Source organism: Chlorocebus sabaeus, chromosome 5 (genome assembly GCF_047675955.1).
Source record: "Chlorocebus sabaeus isolate Y175 chromosome 5, mChlSab1.0.hap1, whole genome shotgun sequence".
In the NCBI taxonomy this organism is placed as follows: Eukaryota; Metazoa; Chordata; class Mammalia; order Primates; family Cercopithecidae; genus Chlorocebus; species Chlorocebus sabaeus.
This window is the reverse complement of record NC_132908.1, coordinates 17,293,636-17,320,549: the sequence shown is the minus strand read 5'-3', so window position 1 is coordinate 17,320,549 and position 26,914 is coordinate 17,293,636. Positions and strand designations below refer to the sequence as shown.

Here is a 26,914-nt window from a genome sequence, read left to right as displayed (position 1 = left end):
TTTCAGGTATGTTTGTTAGAGTAAGCTTTCATTGAATAATTGCATTGGAAATATGTTTTTTTCCCAAAACTTATGGGAGTCGTGTGGGAAAAATATTTTTTTCCCCTAAAGTGAAAGATCTTTCATGTTGGGATTTTTTTATTTTTAAATGACGGATAGACAGAGGATACTTGATAAATGTGAATTTGTCATAAAAAAATTCACACTTCTAGAAACTTTTAAGATTTTTAAAAATTCAGAATGTTGTCTTTGCTTTCAGGTATCATTCGGAGTCTCGCAGCTCACACATTAAACCCTGATCAAGATGTTAGTCAGTGGACAACTGCAGACAATGATGAAGGCCATGGTAACAACCAACTTAGGCTTGTTCTTCTTCTGCAGTATCTGGAAAATCTGGAGAAATTAATGTATAATGCATATGAGGGATGTGCTAATGCATTAACATCACCTCCCAAGGTTGGTTTCTTTGAGACAGTGTTGTTTTATAGCAGTTTAATGGTCACAGCTGGCAGTATGTGCAGAGCTGAAATTACAATAGACTTATGTATTTGGTTTATATATAGGTGAGACATCCTTACTTATAAATTGAACCAGTCCTGAGCTTTTCTTTTCTTATCATAAAGGTCATTAGAACTTTTTTCTATACCAATCGCCAAACTTGTCAGGACTGGCTAACGCGGATTCGACTCTCCATCATGAGGGTAGGATTGTTGGCAGGCCAGCCTGCAGTGACAGTGAGACATGGCTTTGACTTGCTTACAGAGATGAAAACAACCAACCTATCTCAGGTAAAGTGATGTGTTTGGAATTCATTTTACATCTGTTAATAAGAAAACATGGTTTAATTCCTTTGGTGTGATTTAATCTATGGACAAAATAAGTTAAAGCTTGTATTCATTTTCAAAGGTTTTGATCCTGTATTTTGTAAAAGCAACAACCGCCAGAGTTACCTATTTTATTCATGTTGAAACAATGTTAGAATGTTAAAATAATGTTCATGTTTTAACAATGTTCATGTTAGAACACGTTAAAACTATATTTCTTATGTGCAAAGTTTAGAACTTTAAAGGTAATTCTAAAAATATGTTTATGGGAGAAATTTTTTTTTTTTTGGAGGCCCAGTTTCACTCTGTCGCCCAGGCTGGAGTGCAGTTGTGCGATCTCGGCTCACTGCAACCTCCGCCTCTCGGGTTCGAGCGATTCTCTTGCCTCAGTCCCTGGGATTACAGGCACCCGCCACAATACCCGGCTAAGTTTTGTATTTTTAGTAGAGACAGGGTTTCACCATATTGGCCAGGCTGATCTCAAACTCCTCCTGACTGCAAGTGGTCCGCACGCCTCGGCCTTCCAAAGTGCTGGAATTACAGGCATGAGCCATTGCACCTGGCCAGGAGAAATTGTTTTTATAACGTATGACAAATGCTTGAGTAATTCCTGGCTTGAAAGTGGGCTTATAATAAATAACTGGAATCCAAAAATAAAATGTTTAGCAATTCAGGTAATGTCAAGCAGTATTCAAACACATGAAGTTAGTCATTCTTTAATTCCTGTTACTTATATTTAATTTTTGCTTTCTTTTTACTCCATGTGTTATTCCTACAGAGGTCACAGGTTAAATGTTTAGGTAATTTTGGGGTGGGGATACAAACATCCATGTGCTGCTAAGGTTCTGTTAGTCACCCTCTGTGGCTATTTTATATGTAACATTTTAAAGAATTTTGAGCTAAATAATGTGAAAATTGTGAAAATAATTGTTAAATACATTTGACTTTAAGCAGGCACAGACTGTGATCAGTTGTAAATTTTATAGGGATTTATGTTTTGATGGTATTGGATGACTTAATTTTTCTGAATGTGTTTTCAGGGGAATGAACTGGAAGTAACCATTATGATGGTGGTAGAAGCACTATGTGAACTTCATTGTCCTGAAGCTATACAGGGAATTGCTGTCTGGTCATCATCTATTGTTGGAAAAAATCTTCTGTGGATTAACTCAGTGGCTCAACAGGCTGAAGGGAGGTAGGTTGGAAGGAAGGAAATGGGTGATAGAATTACTTTATGTTTAAATTCTTTGTATTACTCACTGACATTGTAGCCAAATCTTAAAACAACTTTGTTTGCTTTCAGCAATTGAAACTTGCCATAAATCACTTCACCAGGAGGTATCTTCAGTTGTTCTTTAGTTAGCGATACTTGAGTGCCTTTCTTAAGAATTAGTGGGAAATCACACTGTGAAACAAGACCTGTCAGTTGTTTTATAAATGCTTTTGAACTTGATCCCTAGTTGAGCTCCTTTCCCCTCAGAGTCTGGTACAAATTACCCTTTATTGTCAGAGTATTTGCCCATTAATCCTCTGAACTCTACATTCGGACTCATTGCTTCCTCCAGGTTGAGGAGCTTGTTCTGTATCCATTTATGTTAGTTTAATGAAATCTTGCAAATTTGGGAAAATAAAAGAACTATGCATACTTCCATATCTTTGTGGTAACTTCTGGTATGTGTGCTTTTGTAGTTCCATATTTCCACATCCATATGCTTTTGTAATTCTTTTTTCTTTCGTGTCATTTTCTCCACTCTTCACCAAAACAGCAGCGTACGTAGGCACATGGTTTTATGATCTCCTTTTCACACTCAGTATTTAAAAAAAAATATTTGCCATGTTAGGCTGGGGGCGGTGGCTCACATCTGTAATCCCAGCGCTTTGGGAGGCCGAGGTGGGCGAATCACCTGAGGTCAGGAGTTTGAGACCAGCCTAAAGTGGTGAAACCCCGTCTCTACTAAAAGTACAAAAAAAATTAGTGGGGTGTGGTGGCACATGCCTGTAATCCCAGGTACTTGGGAGACTGAGGCAGGAGAATCGGTTGAACCCGGGAGGCGGAGGTTGCAGTGAGCCCGGGTTGTCCCACTGCTCTCCAGCCTAGGCAACAAGAGTGAAACTCCGTCCCAAAAAACAAAACAAAACAAACAAACAAAAAAATTGCCATGTTAAATATTCTACAATGTTATTTTTAATGAAGATTTGTATTTATGAGTATACCATAATTTAATATTTCTTACTGTTGGACATTAAGGTTGTTTCCGATATTTTTTTACTAACTTAATGCACCATAGCACTTAAAATCTTTGTTTATATTTCTGATTACTTTCTTGGAATCCACACAAACTGATTTACTAGAAGAAAGACTGCCAAACCATAAGTCTTATGATATATTCTATTGCTGAGTTACTCTACAGAAAAGACGGTTGCAGTTTATACCCTTAATAGTAGAGTACCCCCTTCCCTTCACCTTTGTGGATACTGACAGTCACTGAGAAGCAAGAATGCTGCCACCACCATCAGTGAAAATAGTTATTGTAGTTTACATTTCTGTATTTATTAATGACTAATAGTAGAAGTTGCCCCATATAGTGACCTTTTGTGATTTTTTTAAAACATGGGTCATGTCTTCATGGCCTCTCAGTTTTTCTTGTGTTAATCTGTGAAATTTTATTAAATACTAAGATTGTTGATGCTATCCAATTTCTTGATTTATAATTTGTTTTTAATGTTTAATGTTGTGTTTCAGCATTATGCATCTAGATCTGTTACTTGTGCATCTTTTCTTGCATTTTATCCTTCTGCAAAGCCTTTCCACACACTGACATCAGTTACTTATCAATATTTTCCACTAATTCTTTTATACTGTCTTACATTTTTTTAAAAAAACATTTAACAAATTTTAAATTTACTTTCATAGTTGTGAGGAAGACCTCAAACCTCCCCCCACCATAGTCAACTCACTGTTTTAGCTCAATTTATTCTTGCACCATTTTTGGGGCATAGGGCGGAAACGAGATATGTGTGTTTAAAATAAGACTCCTTTGGGGCTGGGTGCGATGGCTCATGCCTGAACTCCCAGTACTTGGGGAGACTGAGGTGAACGGATCGCTTGAGCCCAGGAGTTTGAGACCACCCTGGCCAACATAGCAAAACCTTATTTTAGCTGGGTGTGGTGGTGGGCATCTATATTCCCAGCTACTTGGGAGGCTGAGGTTGGAGGATTGCATGAGCCTGGGAGGGCAAGGCTGCAGCGAGTCATGATCATGCCACTGCCCTCCAGCCTGGGTGACAGTAAGATTCTGTCTCAAAAAATAAGTAAGTAAAGGCCAGGCATGGTGACTTACGCCTGTAATCCCAGCATTTTGGGAGGCCGAGGCAGGTGGATCACCTGAGGTCGGGAGTTCAAGACCAACCTGGCCAACATGGTGAAACCCCATCTCTACTAAAAATACAAAAAAATTAGCCAGGCGTGGTGGTGAGCGCCTGTAATCCCAGCTACTCAGGAGGCTGAGGCAGGAGAAGCGCTTGTACCCGGGAGGCAGAGGTTGCAGTGAACTGAGATAGTGCCATTGCACTCCAGCCTGGGCAAGAAGAGCAAAACTCTGTCTCAAAAACAACAACAACAACAACAACAAAAGTAAATAAATAAATAAGACTGCTTCAATTTGCTTTTCAGGTTTGAAAAGGCCTCTGTGGAGTACCAGGAACACCTGTGTGCTATGACAGGTGTTGATTGCTGCATTTCCAGCTTTGACAAATCGGTGCTCACCTTAGCCAATGCTGGGCGTAATAGTGCCAGCCCGAAACATTCTCTGAATGGTGAGTGTTCAGTATTTTTAAATAAAGCAAAAGTTATAGGAATATATTTTGTACTGATGATCTTACTTTATGTTTTTGGGTTTCTGTGCTCTTTGAAATATTTCTAATTGATCAGAATCTCTGTCTTATTTTATAACATACTTTCAGGTGAATCCAGAAAAACTGTGCTGTCCAAACCGACTGACTCTTCCCCTGAGGTTATAAATTATTTAGGAAATAAAGCATGTGAGTGCTACATCTCAATTGCAGATTGGGCTGCTGTGCAGGAATGGCAGAACGCTATCCATGACTTGAAAAAGAGTACCAGTAGCACTTCCCTCAACCTGAAAGCTGACTTCAACTATATAAAGTAAGGCTTTCTTTTTCCAATTATAAAACGAGTTTCCAAAAACTATGATTTTTTCATATGGCAAAAAAATGTTAAAATTGATCATATGTAGTAATACAAAATGGTTATATTTCTAACTTACTGCCATTATGAAAGTGACAACAGGGAACTGACGTCAGAGGTGAGGAAGGTATTTGTATAATGGGAAAACAGACTGCTGAGATAGTCATTTGGTATTAATTCTCAGAACCTGTCGTTCTAAAACCTAATACAATTTGAAGATTATGCCAGAGTGAATATAAAGAAAACTTTATACTGCTTTAGAAAGAATTACATTTGATGGCTTTGTTTCTAAATGAGGTCTGAATATATCAAAAACATTTATTCTAATAAGGACAGAGTTTGTGAACATCTGTAAATTAAACTTTCCTCTCATTCCTCTGTGCTTTTATGAATCCTGTAATTCAAAACTGAGCACGCACTCTGTTGCAGACAATTGGCTGGGAAGATAAAGGTCATTAGACTTTGTCTGATACCCTTGCCTTCTGCTGCTCAATGGGTTAATGTGTAATTGCTTCATTGAGCATGTACTACGACCCAGGCAGCACATAAAACAGACACAAATTCCAACTTTTAAAAGCAAAGATTAGATAAAGAATATTGATAGAAGGATTAATTGGACCTCACTCACCTTTTCTATGCCATAAGGAAAGCGGTTAGGTAAAGCTGACCTTGGGAGGGAAGACACAAGGTCAAGTCATGCCCATCAGGATGCCCTTTGGGCCCAGACCTAATGTGAGAACGATGGGCTTGGAGTGTTCTGGAAATAGCTGGGAGGCCTATGTGGTTAGGAGCGCCTTGAACAGTGGGATACAAGGGCAGAGAAGTAGTTGGGAACTGAGAAAAGAACTTTGGCTGTTATTCTAGTAAGACTGACAATTTCAGGTGGGATTTGAACAGAGATGTGTTGTGATCTGACTTGGTGGTTCATTCTGCTATGGTGAAAAGACTGGAGGTGGGGGGCAAATGTGGAAGCATGGAGACCATTAATTTGTGAGGGCAATGGTAGAAGGAAAAGAAACAATGCTATTAACTGGAGTAGGAACACACAGAGAACAAGCCATGTTTTAAGATTTCTAAAGAAATGTGCAGATGAGATTGTTGGGTAAGCTATTAAGAATTGGATTTGGAACTAAGGAGAAAGTCTAAGCTCGAGAGATTTGCAGATCATTAGCACACAGAAAAGGCCCTTTTTCCTTTTCAGTCTCTATACTCTAGAGCCTTTGTAAGCCACCAAACCAGAGAGAAGCCTCTGGAGAATAGTGAGTGAAGATGAAGGAAGGCCTGGATCAGAATCCTAGTTTAGCATTTTTGTGAAAGGATAGGAGAGGAAGCCATTCAAAAAAACACAGTTACATTGAGGAGGGAAGTGTCCTAGATACAGGACATCTAGATGGAGTAGTCAGGCTTGTCAGATGCTCTAGGGATTATCAGGAAAAAGAGTTTTGTAGAGAGACAGAAGAAGCTAGATTCAATAGTATTGAGTGGTAGAGACATTTGAAAATGAAAAGCTTGAGGTAAGTTATTTGGTCAGTGAGTTTTTCTTTAAGTCGAGGATAGGAAGCTGTTGCTGGAGGGAAATATTAGATGTTTGTTTTAAATATTGGAGAGATTATGTTCTTTTGGTCAAGGGGAAGGAGCCACTGGAAAGCAGAGGTTGAAGAAACAGGAGAAAGAACTGATAGATTAACTGGACCTCACCTTTTCTGTGCCTCAAGGAAAGCAATCAAAGTTAGTGTAGACAGAATTTGGGCAGTGTATGGTGGATTGGGGGTAGGGGTAGAGGAAATTAAAGCCTGTGTTTTTTATTTGTTTGTTTTTCTGAGGACTCAGTCATTAGCTGAAAGCATAGGGCATTTTAGAGCATAGTGGGGACTTGGGGAACCTGCCACTGCAGAGGACTTTAGGACCTTTTAATGGCAGAAACGATGAATGTGTTGGCATCAGTTCATCATGCCCAGTACTCAAGGCTCCCCCTGAGAAGCCGGTGGTTGTTCTGATCTAGGTAGAATCAGGCACAGGATAAGTCAGCTGATGTGCCTTTCCAGCACTGGCCTCAGGCTGAGTTATAAGGGAAGTGACACAGTGAGAGGGACAGGCAAAGATGGAAAAGAGAGAGAGTGAGAAAGTGTCTTCCTCCTGGCTGGAGAGCCCCTGTCATGAAAATGGGGACAGGGTGAGGGATCTGAAAGGAACAACATAGAGCTGGGAGGATGAGGCCTGTCTTCCTGGCATTGATGCTGCAGGACTACAGGAAAGAATTTCAGAGGTGTCATTATTTTTCATATAAGCAGATGAAAGAGAAGAATTCTTTGAAAAAAAGAGCAGTGGGTGAGAAAGGGAGAGACAGAGTGATGCCAGCAGTGAAAGAAGCCAGGAATGAGATACAAGACTGTGATGCTGGGAGAGCTGCAAGGGCTCATGCTGTAGGTGAGGAATGAGGCTGCACAGGGAGCTCACCGGCAGCTTGGAGAGAACTGGGTGTCAAAGTTGTCCCGCAGAGGTCTACTGTCAGTGTGTTAGGCTCTGAGGAGAACAGGGTGCAACACACGAAAACAGGAAGGAGACAAAGTGGTGAGTCAACTCCACTGAAAGTCTGTAGCTGTGACTTTCTGGTTTGCCACTCCAGTTTGAGTACTAATTAAATGGTAGTCACATCTTCAACATAAAAACCAAAATAGTGGCATCCTCGTGGAAGGAATTTTGTCAGAAAAATGCTCTGTACTTTGCTGTCTTCCTAGAATTTGTTCTGTTTTTGTTTTTGTTTTTTTTTAATGGTTCCACGGCTGCGAATACAAGCTAACCGATTTTTAAATTACAGATCATTAAGCAGCTTTGAGTCTGGAAAATTTGTTGAATGTACCGAGCAATTAGAATTGTTACCAGGAGAAAATATCAATCTACTTGCTGGAGGATCAAAAGAAAAAATAGGTATTTGAGAAAATAGTTTTAAAATTATTTTAATGGACAAGTTGCTCAGAATGTTTGGCTTAGTATTATTTTACTGGAAAATCTGGAAGTTATTTTACGTTTTTTGGGGGGCAGAATCCCAAGTGAAGCAACAAATTTAGGGCTGCCCTATTTATGTTTGATTTGGGAAATGAAAAGCAGTTAAAATTAAGTCAAATAAAAAAAATGGCCACTTTAATACTTTGAGATTTATCTAGCTGTTTTGTTTGACAAAGGACAAAGTAGTGTTTCAGCTAAATATTTTTCTTGGCTTTCATCTTGATATGGGTCATTAATTAGGTTCTTTATCACAAATGGAACACTTTATAAAATGTTATTAAAAAGTTTAATGAATATTCTGGATTGAGCAAGATTTGCTAATGCAGGTCTAGATTTGTCCCCTTAAATAGTAGATTGACTTACCGATTTTCTTTTTTTGTGTGACAGAGTCTCACTCTGTCACCCAAGCTGGAGTGCAGTGGCGCGATCTCAGCTCACTGCAACCTCTGCCCTCCAAGTTTAAGCGATTCTCCTGCCTCAGCCTCCTGAGTAGCTGGGGTTACAGGTGCCTGCCTCTGTGCCCAGATAATTTTTTGTATTTTTAGTAGAGATGGGGTTTCACCATCTTGGCCAGGCTGGTCTTGAACTCCTGACCTTGTGATCCACCCACCTTGGCCTCCCAAAGTGCTGGGATTACAGGCGTGAGCCACCAAGCCCGGCCTCGACTTACTGATTTTTGAGCCTTTGAAGGCAACTGCTTTTTAGGTGTCTGAGGTACAGTAATTTTATATGAAGTAGTGATTTTTATATAGTTCTCAGTAATGCTTATAGTGTTTAACTGCCTTAAATATTAAAGGAACTATTCATTGGTGATTATTTTTTAATAATGCCAAATATAAATCAAAATTTATAATAAAAGCACATTAACTTAATGACATTTTATTTAACTTCTGTAGACATGAAAAAACTGCTTCCTAACATGTTAAGTCCAGATCCAAGGGAACTTCAGAAATCCATTGAGGTTCAATTGTTAAGAAGTTCTGTTTGTTTGGCAACTGCTTTAAACCCGGTAGAACAAGATCAGAAGTGGCAGTCTATAACTGAGTAAGTTTACTCTTATGGAGGTAAATGTACATTGTGTATATCATGTGATAAACATACATTGGGTGAAGAGGGCTGGAAGGAGAGTTACTAAATTACTAAATACTAGTGCTAATAGCTTCATTTTAGTTGTAGAAGTCATATGATACATGAATGCTGCTTGCCAACATAAACTGAGGTTGAAATGAAATAAAATGTAAAAGTCCCCAAAAGCAAATGACTTGCTAATATCATCTTATTATAGAGCAGGCTGCTCCTCTTACTTCCCCCTAACTTTGGATATCAGTTTGATAGCATGTTATCAATTGCTTTATTTTTTGAGTGGTTATGAATTGTAATTTTCGTTAATCAACAGTAAATATTTTGTTTCAGAAATGTGGTAAAGTATTTGAAACAAACATCTCGCATCTCTATTGGACCTCTGAGACTTTCTACTTTAACAGTTTCACAGTCTTTGCCAGTTCTAAGTACCTTGCAGCTGTATTGCTCATCTGCTTTGGAGAACACAGTTTCTAACAGACTTTCAACAGAGGTCTGTATATTTTTACAAGCACATTCTTATGACTATTAATGGCCATTACTGTAGAACAAAGACCTTATTTTTTGAGTTTTTTGATACAGGATTTGTGGTTGGACAAGCTAATAAACCCAGAGTCTAACATGCTGTTTTCAGGCAGTCTTTCATTTGGGAAGTACATGGGGCAGATGGAAGAACCTGAGATAATCTCAAGGATGGCAAATTGCTCAATTTTTTTTTTTCTATTTTTGGGGTGGGAGGTGGTGTATGTAAAGACAGTTCCTTTAGGCGGATTACGTAAATTTTAGATTTGCTGCAAACAAAGATCTCTCCTCATCCCAAATGGGGTAAAGTTCAACCAGAGATGGGAGCTTCCCAACAAATGATGATCTTTGAGAACCTCATTATAAAGCATTAGTTGTAATGTTTTTCTGCAATTTAGCAGTCTGCTTTATAGTAAATGTGCTGTGATTTTTTTTTTTTGTAATGTGCTTTATTGATAAATTAGACTTCATATTCTGAAGAAGGTTTCCCTTTAAAACAAAAGGCTTTCTCTTACTGTGTGCTTGCCTCTTATAAGTAGAAGATAAATGATGTAAGGGTATAATGTAATAGATAAAACTACTGTAATCAGTCTGAAGTAGCCAAACTATATTGCAGTCTTGGACTTAAGACTTGCTATGTATCTGCAGACATATGAAGAGCCTGTTTTATGTTAAGTAATTTTGGTTTTTCTCTGGCAGGACTGTCTTATTCCACTCTTCAGTGAAGCTTTACGTTCATGTAAACAGCATGATGTAAGGCCATGGATGCAGGCGTTAAGGTATACTATGTACCAGAATCGGTTGTTGGAGAAAATTAAAGGTAAGTGGTTTTTTTTTTTTTTTTTAAGAGAAAATTGAAGGGGGGTGTGTGTGTGTGTGTGTGTGTGTGTGTTTTTTAATTTTGCTTTATTGAGGTATATATTACACATTCTAAGTGTATGGTTTGATGAGTTCTAACACGTCTTCACTTGTGTGACCACCAATACGATCAAGATACAGAACACTGTCTTACCCCAGAAGGTTCCCTTGTGGTCATCTCTTCATTTGCCCTGTCAGCAGTTACTGATTTGCTTTCTGTCGCTATAAATTAGACTTGTCTTTACTAAAGTTTCATGTACGTGAAATCATAACATGTTCTCTTGTGTTTGGCTTCTCTTTGCTCAGCATGATATTTTTAAGGTTCACCCGTATTGCATGTATCAGGAATACAATCCTTTTTATTATTGAGTAGTATTCTTTTATATGTATATACCACAGTTTATTTCTCCCTTCATCCTTTGATAGATTTTGGGGTTTGTTCACATTGGGCTATTAAGTATAAACCTGCTCTCAACATTCATGTGCAAGTCTTTTGAGTGGACGTATATTTATGTTTCTCTTGAGTGAATACGCCTTGTTGGGTCACGTGGCTTAACTTGAAAAAATTTTAATCACTGTGGTGCATATGTAGTGATTATTATCTCATAGTGTTATTTACATTTTCTTGATGATTAATGATGTTGAGTGTATTTTTATTTGCATAGTGGCTACTGTGTATTTTAGTTTTCAAATGTTTGTTCAAATTCTTTACCCACTTTTAATGAAGACATAAGACTTATTTTTGTATTCTGAACATAAGTTCTTTGTCACATAAAATGTACTGTGAATGTTGGGTTTTAAATACTCCAAATGAATGGCTAGAGAATTGCTATTTGTGTAAATATTTATATGTCAAAGGGATGCTAATAATTTACTTTATTGCTCTAAAATAGAGAAGTTGCCAGAATGCTGTGGAGTTTTAGTGGAAAACGTGATAGTTGGTGTTACTGAGTAAATTTGAGTGTTAAATGTCAACATGAGCTAACAGCCAAGATAGGGACTTCTACTGCAGGGTGGTTACTTGCAGCTGTGACTCAGCTGGTCCTTCACTGCCAAACATACCTGGGGTTGGATCGTTGGCCTGATGTTTGCAAATTGAGGAACCTTAGGGCAAATCACTGAACTTCGGAACTGCTTTCCTTTTCAATTATATGGGGATTACCCCACTTTTGAGATACTTGTAAGGATTATATGAGATGAAGAGGTGAGACAAGGTATATGAAAGTCCTAGAACAGAGTGTGTCGTATAGTATGGCCTCACAAGTACCCTCATCTCCTTTCCAGTACTTTTTTTTTTTTTTTTTTTTTTTTTTTTTTTGAGACAGTCTGACTCTGTTGCCCAGGCTGGAGTGCAGTGGCACCATCTTGGCTCACTGCAACCTCCGCCTCCCAGGTTCAAGTGATTCTCAAGCCTCAGCCTCCTGAGTAGCTGGGATTACAGGCGTGAGCCACCGTGCCCAGCCAGTCCTTTTTTTATGTCACATAAGTTTTTAAATTGAGAAGAAAAGTCAGTAACCATCAGTTATATTCAGAGAAAGAACTCCATTCCTCTTCATTTTTATTTGTTTATTCAGCAAGTATTGATCAAATGTGCTTTGTACCAGGTACTATGCTCTACGTTGGGATATAATGGTGATCAAGGAGATTGTAGATTCTGGCAGGGAAAACGGACATCAAACACGGTGACCCGACATAGCGAGACCCTGTCTCTAATAGAAGAGTTTTAAAAAGCACCTGGCTGTGGGCCAGGTGCGGTGGCTCACGCCTGTAATCCCAGCACTTTGAGAGGCCGAGGCGGGTGGATCATGAGGTCAGGAGATCGAGACCATCCTGGGTAACACAGTGAAACCCCATCTCTACTAAAAATACCAAAAAATTTGCCAGGCGTGGGGGTGGGCACCTGTAGTCCCAGCTACTTGGGAGGCTGAGGCAGGAGAATGGCGTGAACCTGGGAGGCGGATCTTGCAGTGAGCCAAGATCGTGCCACTGCACTCCAGCCTGGGCGACAGAGTGAGACTCCATCTCAAAAAAAAAATTCACCTGGGTATGGTGGCATGTGCCTGTAGTCCCAGCTGCTTAGGAGGCTGAGGTGGGGCGGATTGCATGAGCCTGGGAAATGAAGGCTGCAGTAAGCTATGATCATGCCACTACACTCCAGCCTGGGTGACAGAGTGACACCCTGTCTCAAAAAACAAACAAACCCACAACAAGGAATAGCAAATAACGAGTGCACCTGATTTAATCCTAGGAATCAGAAAAAGACTTGTGGGGAAGTTACATTTAAGCCGAGAGTTAAGGAAGATAAAGATGAGGAAGAAGGCAGGCTGACTTGGTTAGAAAAAGCATGTGTGCAGGCCAGAGAAAATAATGATTCTTAGATGACTCAGTTCACCTAAGAGAGAGTAGGAAGAGATGGAGCACTGGATGAGTTTGGGATTGGAAATGAATGCTGGAAGGCATCAGTAACAAGCCAAATTCGGGAGTTTGGAATTGTCAGAATGGCAGTGAGAAGTCATCAGAGGCTTATAAGCAGGGAAGTTAAATGTTCAGATTTACCCTTTGCGTAATGTCACTTCAGTTGCAAGTTGGAAAATGGATTAGAAGAGTATAAGAATGGGGGCAGAGGGACCTAAGTTAGGCTGAAGTCTCTGCTAAAGTGGGTAACTAGGGTGGCAGTAGGGGAAGGAAAAAGCAAATGGGCTATGAGGGTTGAAAGTAAAGTCTGTGATGGTGGCCAAGTACTTTCACAGGCAGCCGGCTGATCCTGTGCCCTTCCTTGAGAAGGGGAAAATGGAAAAAGGGAGTAAAAGGTTTGGAGGGTGGTGGAAAATGAACTCCATTTGGCATGACTGACATTAGTGGAAACCCTCTTGAAATAAATAGAGTGTAGGTGACCAGTTGGCAGGTGGGATTCAGATGTCAGGTCTGGGTGAAGATTGAACGGTTGTCAGCATTTCTGTGGTAATTGAAGACACAGGAAAAGATGATGATGTCCAGGGAGAGTGTGCAGTGGGAAGAGTAGAGAGCCTAGAACTGAGTCCAGGGAGCACCAGTGTTTTAATAGATGAGTGATGGAAGAGAGAGACTGAGGATTCTTCAGCAAGGTAGGAAAAAAACCAAGAGAATGGTTTTAGGGCAGAGGGTACTTACAGAAGAAGTGCGGGGGGATGGTTTAGCCTTCCCTGCTTCCTTGCTTTCCCTACCTGTTGGCCCAGGCTTTTTGCCAAAGATTCAGAAACGAAAAAGAAATTTCTTGAAATGAATGACTTGACTTGACTTCATTGTACACATTTAATTTAGCAAAACCTGTTCATTGTATCTCAAGCACTATGCTAGCTGCTAGGGATTTAAGGATGAGTTATCTTTGTTTCGGGAGGTGGTATGGAAGAGGGATAATTGGGGAATAATTTTTTGGCCATGTTTCCATGCAGTCTGGTTTAGACAAATCGGGGTCTAATAAAACGTTTTCTTCTCCTCAGAACAAACAGTCCCAATTAGAAGCCATCTTATGGAGTTAGGTCTAACAGCAGCAAAATTTGCTAGAAAACGAGGGAATGTGTCTCTTGCAACAAGACTGCTGGCACAGTGCAGTGAAGTTCAGCTGGGAAAGACCACCACTGCACAAGATTTAGTCCAACATTTTAAAAAACTATCAACCCAAGGTCAAGTGGATGAAAAATGGGGGCCCGAACTTGATATTGAGAAAACAAAATTGCTATATACAGCAGGTTAGTAAAATTAATTATGGTTAATACATGAGTATAATAAAAATCATGTATATGAATGTTACTGTGTATGTATGTTATAAGGTAGTAATAGGAAAGTTGATCATTTCCATCTGTTGAAGAATATTTGCATCCTGAATAATAAGTTGCTTGTTACTGACTTACCTTTATAATTCTCTGGTTTTAAAAGAATTCTGTTGCAATGTATTACAGTAAGAAATACTTCCAGAGATCACTGATCACTGATTTTACATGTTTTTTAAACTTTACTATTTTGGGCCAGGTGCTCATGCCTACAATCCGAGCACTTTGGGAGGCCAAGATGGGAGGATTGTTTGAGCCTAGGAGTTTGACACCAGCCTGGGCAATAGAGTGAAACCTCAGCTGTACTGAAATTCAAAGAAATTATTGGGGTGTGGTGGAATATGCCTGTAGTTCTAACTCCTTGAGGGGCTGAGGTAGGAAAATTGCTTGAGCCTGGGAAGTTGAGGCTACAGTGAGCCCTGATTGTGCCACTGCACTTCAGCCTCGGTGACAGAGCAAAACCCTGTCTCAAAAGAAAAAAAAGTTTAGTATTTTGGCTGGGCATAGTGGCTCATGTCTGTAGTCTCAGCACTTTGGGAGGCTGAGGCAATAGGATTGCTTGAGCCCGGGAGTTTAAAACCATCCTGGGCAACATGGTCAGGTCCTGTCTCTATTTTTTTAAAGTTGATTATTTTACACTGAAATAATGTCAGTCATTTGCATTTTTGCTTGTTTTCTAACCCAAGTGCCTCCCTCCATCATTTGCTTTTAAAGTTTCTAAGTTCTGACTTTGTGGTTTTCTATAGGCCAGTCAACGCATGCAATGGAAATGTTGAGTTCTTGTGCCATATCTTTCTGCAAGTCTGCGAAAGCTGAATATGCAGTTGCTAAGTCAATTCTGACACTGGCTAAATGGATCCAGGCAGAATGGAAAGAGATTTCAGGACAGCTGAAACAGGTTTACAGAGCTCAGCACCAACAGAACTTCACAGGTCTTTCTACTTTGTCTAAAAACATACTCACTTTAATAGAACTGCCATCTGTTAATACGATGGAAGAAGAGTATCCTCGGATCGAGAGTGAATCTACAGGTAGCGTTTCTTTGTTAGCTTTAGAATATTAATTTTAGAAGCTATTTTTTTTTTCTGTTTTAAAGTTTATAATGTTATGCTGGCTATAATTTTCCATAAAAAGTATATCTGTGGAAATTGAGTTTATTTTATTGTTGGGAAAAAACTAAAATATATTTAGGATCGAATGCCATTGTGGAAGTCACTGAACTCTGTCCCCAGGCTATTTGCTTTTATGGCCTTAGATGTTTTTGCTGACAATAAAATCCTGCCCCTCGTATCAAAAAAATTTCACGTCACAATAGAAGGAGCAACAAAGATTTAAAATAGTTACCTGTGTTCGTATTGATTGGTGGAACACAGAAACTATAGAAAGATTCAAGTTTCCCATCCTCATGCTAGTGCTAGTAACAGAAAGATACCTTACAGATAGGGTAGTTGATTCTTTCCATGTTTGAGTGCCTGTTGTGGAAGGCACCATTCCCCTGTTTTTAAAATTTGAGAGAAAATTTGGGAGATGATTTTCGTTGCTGAAACGTGAGAGTATACCTTAATTTTGTTGTTCTGAAGTCTGAGAGTTTAGTTACTTACATTGGTGTTAATAATTTTGATAGGGTCTTGATATTCGTAAAGGATTTGTCTTGTCATCATTATAAATCTTCATCTTGGCAAATGCACTATAGCAGGCAGCGTCTTCACCTCTAACAAGGGAATAAAGATGTTTACCTCATGAGTCTGTATGAATGAAATGGTATACTCATCACCTATTTATTATTTTTGCCAGAATGATTAAAGTGAATCTGATCATGAGGAAATAGCCAGTCAGATTCATAATGCAAGACGTTCTACAGCACAGTTGACACCTGACTGTTTACAGTGTTCAGTGTCATGAAAGACATTGATGTCTTCCACAGGAGATAATATAATCTTACTTGGGAAGCTAATGAATTCATTTCAACATACCAACCTTTTAGACAACAGAATTCATATTTGTGCCTTATCAAGTTATGTACAGTAATATTATGGAACTTTTGATTGTTTGCAGATAAAAACCTAAAATGCTAATGGGAGTGTCATTAGGAATTTATGAATGTAATGTTGTTGAGTTCTTTTATTATAATTATTTTTTTGTCCATTATGGCAGTGCATATTGGAGTTGGAGAACCTGACTTCATTTTGGGACAGTTGTATCACCTATCTTCAGTACAGGCACCTGAAGTAGCCAAATCTTGGGCAGCGTTGGCCAGCTGGGCTTATAGGTGGGGCAGAAAGGTGGTTGACAATGCCAGGTATGTTTAAATGTGTAGTTTATGCATTGCATAAATAGATATTTAAATGTCTGCTGATATGGTAAAGTTTTGGTAGCTAAAATACTGATGACTTGTTCATTTTTATAGTCAGGGAGAAGGTGTTCGTCTGTTGCCTAGAGAGAAATCTGAAGTTCAGAATCTGCTTCCAGACACTATAACTGAGGAAGAGAAAGAGAGAATATATGGTATTCTTGGACAGGCTGTATGTCGGCCAGCGGGGATTCAGGCAAGGAAAACATGGTGCTTGGGGCAAGACTGCTACTCCAAATCATTGATTTTGAGAAAACTGATCATATATATTTGATAAAATATTGAATGGGGCTTACCAATTGTTGTTGTAAACAAAAACTTCTACGTTTTAAGATGAAAATGAGTTATATTTTTCTAAGAAGAATATACTTCTTTTGAGAAAATAAGGCATTTCCTTAGAGTCCTGTTAAAAGTAGGTGAAGTTGGCCTGGCATGGTGGCTCACACCTGTAATCCCAGCACTTTGGGAGGCCGAGGTGGTTGGATCACTTGAGGTCAGGAGTTTGAGACCAGCCGGCCATGGCAAAACCCCATCTCTACTGAAAATACAAAAATTAGCAGGGTGTGGTGGTGCCTGCCTGTAATCCCAGCTACTCGGGAGGCTGAGGCAGGAGAACCATTTGAAGGTTGCAGTGAGATCGCACCACTGCACTCCAGCCTAGGTGACAGAGTGAGACTGTCTCAAAAGAAAAAATTAATAAGTGAAGTTCATTTTAGGTAAATTTCTTTTTAACTTACTCTTATCAGAAATTGTAGTTCTTAACCCTTGGTTATGAGCTTTTAAAATATGCCAGTGCATGAAACCCCCATTTATTCTGAATGAGACGTGTGTGTGCATGTGTGTGTGTGCGCGTTTAAACTTACTAAGTGATGCTAATGTGCAGCCAGTGTTGAAAATGGACTAGATGATCTTAGAATTCACACTCTCTCCCTTCAGAGTTCCGTCAATTTTAGAATGCCAATCTATGTTATTTAGTTGCAGTCCTGAAAGGCATGGATTTTATTTGCCAAGCTAAGCTATATCGATCAGTTCTTGCTGTAAACAGCAGCGTATCTAAGTCTCTGCCTAAGCTGGTGTCTGGTACATGCACGGTACTCTGAAGAGAATGAGGTTTAGTATATGTATTCTGTGTACATTCAGCTTCAAACTTTTGAGCAGATTGTGCTTAATTTTTTGCAGGCATAGGCTGGGCGCGGTGGCTCACACCTGTAATTCCAGCACTTTGAGAGGCTGAGGCAGGCAGATCACCTGAGGTCAGGAGTTTGAGACCAGCCTGGCCAACATGGTGAAACCCTGTCTCTACTAAAAACACGAAAAAGCAGCAGGGTGTGGTAGTGGGCGCCTGTAATCCCAGCTACTCAGGAGGCTGAGGCATGAGAATCGCTTGAACCTGGGAGGCTGGGAGGCAGAGAGGTTGCAGTGAGCTGTGATCGTGCCATTGCACTCCAGCCTGGATGACAGAGTGAGACTTTGTCACAAGGAAAAAAAAATTTCTTCAGGCGGAATACTGTATTGTAACTTGGAAGCATTTAAAGTACAACGAAACCCCAGAAAAGTCTAATCTTTGCTAAATGGTTGTATTCTTCTTCATTGGCTTCATATTAGTAAATGTATCATAAAGAGAAGCATACTGACATTGACTTAGTTTATGTAACACTGAATTTGGGATAATTTTATATATGAGAAGAATGTTTTTATGATAGTCAAATTGCATACCTTTTTCCCTTTTCAGTTTGTATTTAAAATAGCATTTTGTGCACAATTTCTTTTCAGGATGAAGATATAACCCTTCAGATAACGGAGAGTGAAGATAATGAAGAAGATGACATGGTTGATGTTATCTGGCGTCAGTTGATATCAAGCTGCCCATGGCTTTCAGAACTTGATGAAAGTGCAACTGAAGGAGTTATTAAAGTGTGGAGGAAAGTTGTAGATAGAATATTCAGCCTGTACAAACTCTCTTGCAGTGCATACTTTACTTTCCTTAAACTCAACGCTGGTCAAGTATGTAGCACAGTGTTCTAAGAAAATTAATTTGGAAACTTTTTCTTATTAAACAAAAATAGTGTTCTGAGTTATTTTCTTATTTATTCCCCTCATCTTTCACTCTTAGATTCCTTTAGATGAGGACGACCCCAGGCTGCATTTAAGTCACAGAGCGGAACAGAGCACTGATGATGTGATCGTCATGGCCACATTGCGCCTTCTGCGGTTGCTCGTGAAGCACGCTGGTGAGCTTCGGCAGTATCTGGAGCACGGCTTGGAGACAACACCCACTGCACCGTGGAGAGGTGACACCTGTATAAAATGTTTCTGGAAAAATTGTTTCTCATTAGGATATATAAGATTTTAAAAAGTGGTTTCCTTATGTTTATTATTTGAATGTGTAAAAGAACAGCCAGATTAAGTTCCTAGGACACCCTGCACTACTTGTTACATCACTAGGACTTTACCTCCCACCTTTCCAAGAAATGGGAAGCTGAAGGGCAGGAGCTTTTTATATACAAAATGAATTTTGGAGAGGATGGTGAATAATTTTCAAAAGGTTTTATATACCCTCTGTAAAAATGGTCTGTGTCTGCCTTGTTTGTAGGCATTCACAGAAGATACATTTCTCCACAACATTTTTGAGTTTCCCTGGACTTTGATTACAGCCCTGTATCTAAACCAACCTTAACCAGACTTGCAAATCAAGAACTGGTTGATTGTGTGTGGTTCTTTATTATCACAGGGAGAAATCTGAACTCTTAAAATTTGTACTAATGCTGACACACATCAGGTTTCCTCTGTTTGATCTACGATGCTGATAGTTTCTTCATAGTTTTAAATAACTTTAAAGCGTCTTTCTCTCTTTTCATCCTGAAGGAATTATTCCGCAACTTTTCTCACGCTTAAACCACCCTGAAGTGTATGTGCGCCAAAGTATTTGTAACCTTCTCTGCCGCGTGGCTCAAGATTCCCCACATCTCATATTGTATCCTGCAATAGTGGGTACCATATCGCTTAGTAGTGAATCCCAGGCTTCAGGTATGGAATATTCAAATATTGCTACTTTTAAGTATAAGTTATTGTGCCAGTAATTTTAGTTAGGTCAAAGTTTTTAAGCCTTATGTTCCAGAGTCATCAGAGTTTGTAGGCTTTTTTTTTTTTTTTTTTTCTTTTTTCTTTTTTGAGATGGAGTCTCACTCTGTTGCCCAGGCTGGAGTGTAGTGGTGCCATCTCAGCTCACTGCACTCTCTGCCTCCCAGGTTTAAGCAGTTCTCTGCCTCAGCTTCCCGAGTAATTGGGATTACGTGCACGTGCTACCCCGCCCAGCTAATTTTTGTACTTTTAGTAGAGTAGGGGTTTCACCATCTTGGCCAGGCTGGTCTTGAACTCCTGACCTGGTGATCCACTTACCTCGGCCTCCCAAAGTGGTGGGATTACAGACATGAGCCACTGCGCCTGGCTGTAGGTTTTTTAATAGTAATAATTAGCATTTCTTGAAGGAGTAACTACTATGTATCTGACACCAGGACATGTGCTTTACACATTACCTGTAGCCTTGACAGTAATCCACCAAGACGTGAAGAAATGGAGTAACTCTGCCAGGCTCACTGAGCTGTTACTGGTAGATAAGAATTGTACCGAACTTTTGGCCAGGTGCGGTGGCTGACACCTGTAATACCAGCACTTTGGGAGGCTGAGGAGGGTGGATCACTTGAGGCCAGGAGTTTGAGACCAGACCAGCCTGGACAACATGGTGAAAACCTGTTTCTATTAAAAAATACAAAAAATTAGCTGGGTGTGGTAGCACACACCTGTAGTCCCAGCTATTCAGGAGGCTGAGACACAAGAAGCACTTGAACCCAGGAGACAGGTTGCAGTGAGCCGAGATCGTGCCAGTGTACTCCAACCTCAGCAACAGAGCTAGACCCTGTTTCCAAAGGAAAAAAAAAAAGAGAAAGGATTATACCAAGTTTTGAACTCTGGCTTGAAGAATACATTATTTGTTAAACACTTACTATCTTTCTCCTTTGTATCTTCCATTAGCTTGTAGTATTAATAAGTATGAAAGCTCAACCTATAAAAAGGCAGAATATCCACAATCTTTAATCAATTCAATGCATGGAAGGCAAATCAGTTCAGTGAGTGCTCTTGAGTCAAATAGATTATGAGTGTTTTCCCTAACTCAGCATATGCACATGGGAGAAATGTTCAAAGTATTCCTTGTTCTCCTATTTCATTACAGGAAATAAATTTTCCACTGCAATTCCAACTTTACTTGGCAATATTCAAGGAGAAGAACTGCTGGTTTCTGAGTGTGAGGGAGGAAGTCCTCCTGCATCTCAGGATAGCAATAAGGACGAACCTAAAAGCGGATTCAATGAAGACCAAGCCATGATGCAGGATTGTTACAGCAAAATTGTAGACAAGCTGTCCTCTGCAAACCCAACCATGGTGTTACAGGTACAAAGAAACTCACATGTTGTAGAATAACTTTTTATAGAATAATCAAAGTTGCTTTTGCCAATCTGAATTGACAGTCACTAGTCAGGGTTCTCTAATTGTATAATGAGCACAAATTGCACACACTTAACTTAGGAAGTCCAGTGTTTGAAGAGCTGTGCTGTGGGTAGGCTTGTAGATGAACTGTTTGGGTGTGCCGTGTATGCAGGTTCAGATGCTCGTGGCTGAACTGCGCAGGGTCACTGTGCTCTGGGATGAGCTCTGGCTGGGAGTTCTGCTGCAACAACACATGTATGTCCTGAGACGAATTCAGCAGCTTGAAGATGAGGTCAAGAGAGTCCAGAACAACAACACTTTACGCAAGTATGTTTCCATACACTTGTCCTGAGATGGTGAAGCCGCCTCTTTTTTTAATGTGTCAAAGTATAACATAAAATTTACTATTTTAATCATTTTTAAGTGTACAATTCAGTGGCATTAAATACATTCACAATATTGTACAACCATCACCACGGTTCGTTTCCAGAATTTATTCATTATCTTAAACAAGAAGCTCTGTAGTCATTAAAGATTATCTCTTCATTTTCCCCTCACCTCAGTTCCTGGCCACCTCTATTCTACTTGCCATCTCTATGAATTTGCCTATTTTAGCTACTTCATAGAAGTAGAAACATACAGTATCCATCCTTTCGTGTTTGGCTTTTTATACTTAGAATAATGGCCTGAAGGTTTATTATGTTGTAACATGATAGAATTTCATTTTTTTTTATGGCTGGATAATATTGTATGGATACACCACATTTTGTCCATCCTTGTGTTTATGGACAGCTGGGTTGCCTCTCCATTTTAGCTCTGTGAGCAATGCTGCTATGAACATTGGTGTACAAGTATCTGAGTCCCCGCTTTCTATTATTTTATGTGAATTTCGTGTATATTTTGTGGATGATCCAGTGGATTTGCTGAATTGTATGGCAATTCTACTTCTAACTTACTGAGGAGCCAACACTTTTCCACAGTGGCTGCACCATTTTACAGTCCTCCTAACCATGCATGAGGGCTTCTTTTCTTTTCTTTTTTTTGACAATAGCTGTAGTGATGGATGCGAAGTGGTATCTCGTGGTTTTGATTTGCATTTTCCTAATGACTAGTGATGTTTAGCATCCTTTCATGTGTTTATTGTCCATTTGCGTATCTTTGGAGAAATGTCATTACAAATCCTTTGCCCATTTTTTAATTGGGTCTTTTTTTTTAATTGTTGAATTGTAGGAGTTCTCTATGTATTTTGGCTACTAACTAGCCCTTATCAGATCCATGGTTTGCAAATATTTGCGGCCATTCTGTGGGTTGTCTTTTCATTCTCTCCATAGTGTATAGCATTTTTTGATTGACAAAAGTTTTAATTTTGGTGTAGCTCAATTTAATTTGTCTTTTCTTTTGGTGCCATATCCAAGGAATCACTGCCAAATCTGGTGTCATGAAACCTTTCCCTTATGTTTCCTAAGAGTTTTGTAGTTTTAGGTTTTACGTTTAGGTCTTTGATCCATTTTGAGTTACTGCTTCATTCTTTTGCATGTTGATATTGCATTTTCCCTGCATCATTTAATTCGTTGAAAAGAGGAGCTGCCTCTTTTGTGAGCTGCATTTTTTAAAAAAACAAAAAACAGTTATTGGTCGGGCACGGTGACTCATGCCTGTAATTCTGGCACTTTGGGAGGCCGAGGCAGGCGGATCACAAGGTCAGGAGATCTAGACCATCCTGGCCAACGTGGTGAAACCCCGTCTCTACTAAAATACGGAAAATAAGCTGGGCGTGGTGGCACGCGCGTGTGTAGTCCCAGCTACTCAGGAGGCTGAGGCAGAGGAATTGCTTGAACCCAGGAGGTGGAGGTTGTAGTGAGCCAAGATTGCACCACTCCATTCCAGCCTGGCGACAGAGCAAAACCCTGTCTCAAAAAAAAAAGATTCTTTGTTAGTAATTTACTTTGTGAATATGTTATTGCTCTATTTAGACTTATTCCTTGGTACTGTTTACTTAACAGTTGATATATTTAAATTGTTCCATGTTTGTGTAAAACTTTAATGTACACATTTAAGTTTTTGAATAAAAATGTCTTCTTGGTCAGAGAAGAGAAAATTGCAATCATGAGGGAGAAGCACACAGCTTTGATGAAGCCCATCGTATTTGCTTTGGAGCACGTGAGGAGTATCACAGCGGCTCCTGCAGAAACACCTCATGAAAAATGGTTTCAGGATAACTATGGTGATGCTATTGAAAATGCCCTGGAAAAACTGAAGACACCGTCGAACCCTGCAAAGCCTGGGAGCAGCTGGATTCCATTTAAAGAGGTAGAGAATAATCCCAAGCATGCTACTGAAATGGCACATCACAGTTCCCATGAGATACGAAATTTAAATAAGCGGACTCCTTACTTGAAATGTAAGAGATTTTATAAGTCTGTAGAAGGCAGCCTGTGGCCAGTTGCTTATAAGCAATATAGAAATAAGTGTTTCTGTTTAAGAATTTGGAAATCAGTGGGCAAAGGGGGATGGATGGCAAAGGTGCCCAATCTTTCATGTATGGAAGGCTCACACCAGTGAACAACAGATGAAGAAATTAGCCAAGGAAGGGCCTGTGACCCTGAGCTAAATATTGGTTGCCTGCTTTATTTGCCTCATAAAAGATAAGAAATTTAACCCTGTGCCTATGTAGTTTTTCATGAGAAGAGCATTCTGTATTTCTAATAGACAAAATAGTCACCTATAACAACATAAATTTTTATAAGTAGTTGTTCTGGAATCAGTTTCACATATGCTGCATGGAACATATTTGAGAATCCTTATCTTTTATGTTTTGGTTTTCTTAATTCTGTATTCTCTTAGGTCTTTATCTTTTCTAGCAAATAACACCATTAGTTGGGGGAGCTTATTACTTTGTAGCTGCAGCTTTTCCTTCTCCCTCCCTCTTTTCTCTGTGTCTTACCTTTATTGCTCCTAACTGATTTCCTTACTGAACTTGAGCAATGAGAAAGCTATTAAAAGATACATATAGAAACAAAAAGTACAGCCAACTTTAGCAAATGCAAGGTGCTAAATTCAGAGCAAATAACTAGAAGTACAGGAAAGAAAACTAACATGAAGGATGAAGTTTATTATGTGTTCTTGCCAAAACTCGAGTTTCCTTGTATGTGTGTAGGTGGGTGGGGGAGTGTTGTTTGTTTTTTTGAGATGGAGTCTCACTGTGTTGCCCAGGCTGGAGTGCAGTGGCACAATCTTGGCTCCCTGCAACCTCTGCCTCCCGGATTTAAGTGATTCTCCTGCCTTAGCCTCCCGTGTAGCTGGGATTACAGGCATGCAGTACCACGTTTGGCTAATTTTTATACTTTTGGTGGAGATGGAGTTTCACCATGTTGGCCAGGCTAGTCTCGAGTGGTCCACCCTCTTTGGCCTCCCAAATTGCTGGGATTACAGGTGTGAGCCACCACTCCTGGCCTGTGTTTCCTTGTGTTCTAAGACCAGTTTCTTGTTTCTTTGTTTCTCTTTCAGTAAATCAAGTTAGAAAATCAGAAGAGGATATAGGAGGAAACCCTGTAAAACCCTGTGTGTGCGTGCACGTGTGTGTGTGTGTTTGTGTGTGTATGTGTCTATAATAAATCACAGAAAAATTTTAAATGATTTTGTACATTTTAAAGAATAATTTTAAAAATTAAGAATACCTATGTCTCTCTTTTAGATATAGTACAGCTCAAAAAAAGGAATTATCTAAAGAAATTAAACTTTATAGAAGTCCTACTTCTCTCCCTAATTATATCTCCCCACCCACAACCAGTTTTCTGAGTTTTAATTAATCCCTATCTACTTTTTAAAAAATAGTTTTTGTTTATAGATGCATTTCTAAATGACATTGTTTACTTTCTGCCCGTTTTTGAACTTCTGCGAATGAGATCATATTGTATGTACATGTCTACATTTTTTACTACCATATTGGATCGCTATTAAGTTTTAAAATAATTCAATGATTTTTTTGTGTGTGTTTGTGTAGCTAAACAATGTTCTGTTATGTGAAAATACCACAGTTTATTCTTTTGTCATTGAGCACTTGGGGTGTTTCCAATTGGTTTTTTTCTTTTTATGAACAGAGCTTGCTAAAGATTGCTTTACATTTTTTCACATGGAAGTGGAGTCCAGAATTTTTTAATTTGGGTGCATATTATTGAGTTCGCTGCATGTAACAACACCCCTGTACATACAGTTCGTTCCCTGTGATTATTAGAAAGTATTATGGCGCTTTTCTGCAAACCTCAAATGGTCAGACCTAAATGGTTACTTCTCTTTTAAAAATGTTCTTACTTGTCTTTGTCTTTTCTTCAGTTTTGTTAAGTTTCTTAGAAATCCACCAGATTTCCTCTCCTCCAGTTTGATAAGAGTAGATTGAGCCTCATTTTTTCTTGTAATTTAATGTTAATAACTTTGCAGGTGCCTTTTTAAAGGTTTGTCTAACTGACAGCTGACTGCTAGCTGTACCTATTGCAAGGACTGGATTGTTTTGGTGTTGTGCATACATAGCTCAACATTGGGGAATTATTAATAGTTTGCTAAAAGCCCCAAATTGGGTGATGACCACAGCAGCGTTTTCCCTCTATTTCCTGTGATTTCACTGCTTGTTTGGACAGAGGAAAAGAAAGAGTCTTAACAAAGTAAGAATCCTGTAGTACACATCAGCCACCGGTGTTAACCCATCCAGGATTGCCCAGATCCCAGCACTGAGTTAAATATAGAAATTACAACAACAGATAGTTGTATGGATTTTAAAATTTACTTTTGTTGTTGTTTTTGAGATAGGTTCTGCCTCTGTCACTCAGGCTCGAGCGCAGTGGTGTAATCTTGGGTCTCTGCAACCTCTGCCTCCTGGGCTCAATGATCCTCTTCTCCTGCCCTAGCTTCCCAAGTATCTGGGACTACAGGCACGAGCCACTGTGCCTGACTAATTTTTGTATTCTTTGTAGAGATGGGGTTTTGCCGTGTTGCCCAGGCTGATCTTGAACCCCTGAATTCAGGTGATCTGCCTATCTCAGCCTCCCAGAGTTCTGGGATTACAGGCATGAGCTGCCACCCCTGGCCTAAAATTTACTTTTGTGCCAGATTGAATGTGGAAGAAAATAAGTGTTCTAATCTAATGTAAATTTGTTTCTCCCATCTTATGAGTATAGATAATGCTAAGTTTGCAGCAGAGAGCACAGAAACGTGCAAGTTACATCTTGCGCCTTGAAGAAATCAGTCCATGGTTGGCTGCCATGACTAACACTGAAATTGCTCTTCCTGGGGAAGTCTCAGCCAGAGACACTGTCACAATCCATAGTGTGGGCGGAACCATCACAATCTTACCGACTAAAACTAAGCCAAAGAAACTTCTCTTTCTTGGATCAGATGGGAAGAGCTATCCTTATCTTTTCAAAGGTAGGATTTAAGACTTACTCCATTTTTCAGAAGAGTATTAGTTTTACTAATGCTTTGTGTGGGTGTATATGGTAGGAGATTATTTCAGGCGAATTTCTGTATGTTATTATTAGCCTACAGTGCCCTATGTCTTATGTGCTTTTGAAGGGTAGTGGTTGGATGCTGTGCAGAAAGGTTTTCCACCCCCACTTTGTGTATGAACTTGTACAAGCAGGACAAGTGAGGTACAGCTAATAATGCTAATATCTACTGCCAGTATCTTGTCCCAAAATAGAATTATTTAATGCTCTCAGTGTGCCTCATGGACTGTCAGTTTTTGACTGCCATTGCTAGTTGAAAAAGAGGAGTGGTATGC

General features: G+C 39.5%; 1 protein-coding gene across 2 annotated transcripts in view; it reads left to right on the top strand.

Moving 5' to 3' along the window:
* The window catches only part of SMG1 (SMG1 nonsense mediated mRNA decay associated PI3K related kinase), a 113,879-nt gene that overhangs the window by 56,847 nt on the left and 30,118 nt on the right, over positions 1–26,914 (top strand). For both annotated transcript variants that reach the window (XM_007986710.3, XM_073015198.1), the window contains 20 exons: positions 260–456; positions 624–788; positions 1,865–2,019; positions 4,498–4,640; positions 4,788–4,989; positions 7,850–7,959; positions 8,934–9,081; positions 9,451–9,610; positions 10,339–10,459; positions 13,977–14,225; positions 15,053–15,337; positions 16,461–16,605; positions 16,714–16,852; positions 18,430–18,660; positions 18,770–18,947; positions 19,522–19,683; positions 20,888–21,105; positions 21,314–21,468; positions 23,229–23,451; positions 26,313–26,559. In XM_007986710.3, the coding sequence (XP_007984901.2) occupies positions 260–456; positions 624–788; positions 1,865–2,019; positions 4,498–4,640; positions 4,788–4,989; positions 7,850–7,959; positions 8,934–9,081; positions 9,451–9,610; positions 10,339–10,459; positions 13,977–14,225; positions 15,053–15,337; positions 16,461–16,605; positions 16,714–16,852; positions 18,430–18,660; positions 18,770–18,947; positions 19,522–19,683; positions 20,888–21,105; positions 21,314–21,468; positions 23,229–23,451; positions 26,313–26,559 (3,633 nt within the window). The remainder of the gene's footprint in view (positions 1–259; positions 457–623; positions 789–1,864; positions 2,020–4,497; positions 4,641–4,787; positions 4,990–7,849; positions 7,960–8,933; positions 9,082–9,450; positions 9,611–10,338; positions 10,460–13,976; positions 14,226–15,052; positions 15,338–16,460; positions 16,606–16,713; positions 16,853–18,429; positions 18,661–18,769; positions 18,948–19,521; positions 19,684–20,887; positions 21,106–21,313; positions 21,469–23,228; positions 23,452–26,312; positions 26,560–26,914) is intronic.